Source organism: Haplochromis burtoni, unplaced genomic scaffold (genome assembly GCF_018398535.1).
Source record: "Haplochromis burtoni strain Fernald_Lab_line unplaced genomic scaffold, NCSU_Asbu1 Contig_1020, whole genome shotgun sequence".
Lineage (NCBI taxonomy): Eukaryota > Metazoa > Chordata > Actinopteri > Cichliformes > Cichlidae > Haplochromis > Haplochromis burtoni.
Window position 1 is genome coordinate 47,607 of NW_024583381.1, and position 2,015 is coordinate 49,621.

The window sequence follows — 2,015 nt, forward strand, 5'->3', positions numbered from 1 at the left end:
TAAATTTCCTGTGGTGGGAAACTATTTTGTGCAACTTTTTTGTATTTACAGTTTTGAGGGATAAGCCTCTTAAATTTCTCTAACTAGAAATTTTTTTGCAGTTTATCGCATTCTTTGCAATTTTATGTAATTACTATGCACTTAATGCATACATATTATTAAAATTTGGGCTATAATTGTTGTATTGATGTATATCAACTTGAAATTCTCCCAAAAATGGCTCTACAGCATGTAAAAATATAATATAAGCTCTGGCGGACTTGGTTCTATGGTAGGTCTTAAAGGGTTAAGCTGAGATTGATATTATCATCACCCAAAAAATAACATTGTGGTTTTCTTTAAATTATGATTGTTTTACTAAATATTTTTGTGAATCTAAGTGTCTGCTGATGTTCTTTGTTTAAAAATATAGTTTCTCTTTGAAACACAAAGCTCTTTGTTGCTGTTGATAATGTGATCATGTAAATAAAACTTATACTGACAATAATGGAAGCATATGGGTTATATTCTTTATAAATTCCAACACAGGTATGTGAATAAAAACAGATCAAATGAATCTGAATTATGAAGACTGGTACTAATAATAATTACAACGAATAGAAACGTGTGGAACAAGCAAACACTCCACAGATGAAGTAACAACTGCACCAGCAATAAAAAGGCTGCACCTGTGTAATTAGCGAGCTAATTGCTAATAACATCCAGTTTTTTGTTTGCGTACACACACACACACACACACACACACCTGCGGCACAGTGTGTTGTGTGTTCATTCAGGAGATTAACTGCTAGCGTAGTGTGTACGCAGTAGCCATTAGGAGCTAACGAGTGTGATGCTAACAAAGCTGGCTGTCTTAATGAGCTCATCGTTAACCATTAGCCACCTGATGAGCTCAGTGCTAATGCAGCTTAGCACGGTACGCTAATGACTCAGCCATTAACCTCCTAATAAGAGCAGTGTGAGTGGAGCCACACGGTTAGCTGCTAGCTGCTAGCAATCACCCGAGGGTCTCTACAAAGCAAAACCAACTATGATGACATGAAACGGCCCTCATCACCGATTGGCTGCAGGGTTCGACCATGTGACCTCACTTTCACTCACCTGCACACTTGGTCCTGGCTCTGAGCGGTGGCCCGGGGTTCCCTGTGCCTCCATCCAGGGGCCTGGTGAGGAGCACACTGATCTCATACTCTGTGTCGGGGTCCAGATGCCCTATTTTATGAGTGGGCTTATCAACCGGTGTGGTGTCGATCAACATGCCTGCCGTCGTCCGATACTCAACCTGAAAGCGAGCACAATGTTACAGGTAGGCTGCCCCAGAAGTGGACAAAAATCACCTGACCAAAACAAATATAAAGCAAATTCCTGGATCTAAACTTTCTTTGAAAAAAAAATATGCACGCATATACATCTGCACATACATACATACATACTATAGAATTGTAAGTTCTATGCATTACAGAATTCTACCGCAGTTTGTGGCTCCAACGTCTAAACTTTCTTTGACTATTAGCCTGTTAAAGGGAACAGCAGGCTGATAAGCTAACTATGCAATGTTAGCCAATGTCGTAGCTGTAGCCACACTTCTGAATCAGTGACCAATCAGCACTCACGTCTCGCTCAGTGATTGGTCCGTCCCCATTGATTGAGTTGGCGTTAAGTTGTATCCACAGGTAGGTGGCACCAACTGCTGTCAGCTGAGGAGGGGCGATGGGTACAGGGGGCTCTGAGGGACAAAGGACCAAGATCAGTCTGACAACACACACATGAACACTCACACACACATGAACACTCACACACACATGCTCTTCTGGGTTTCACTAAACTCTTGACGAGGGAGGAAGGTGTTAATAAGACAATTAATATTCGTGACCTTCGGCGAATCACGGCAGACCTGGATTCTATTACCCAGAATCCCCGGTGGTGCTGCTCTACTTCGTCTTGACCCACTTCATCAAAAACACACACACACACACACACACACACACACACACACACACACACACACACACACA

The 2,015-nt window shown here is 41.9% G+C and overlaps 1 protein-coding gene across 1 annotated transcript in view; it reads right to left on the minus strand.

Moving 5' to 3' along the window:
• Positions 1–2,015, minus strand: part of LOC102296289 (receptor-type tyrosine-protein phosphatase mu) — a gene marked incomplete at both ends in the record, with an annotated part of 90,754 nt that overhangs the window by 47,001 nt on the left and 41,738 nt on the right. The window contains 2 exon segments of the mRNA XM_042216343.1: positions 1,102–1,282; positions 1,614–1,726. Coding sequence (XP_042072277.1) covers positions 1,102–1,282; positions 1,614–1,726 — 294 coding nt within the window.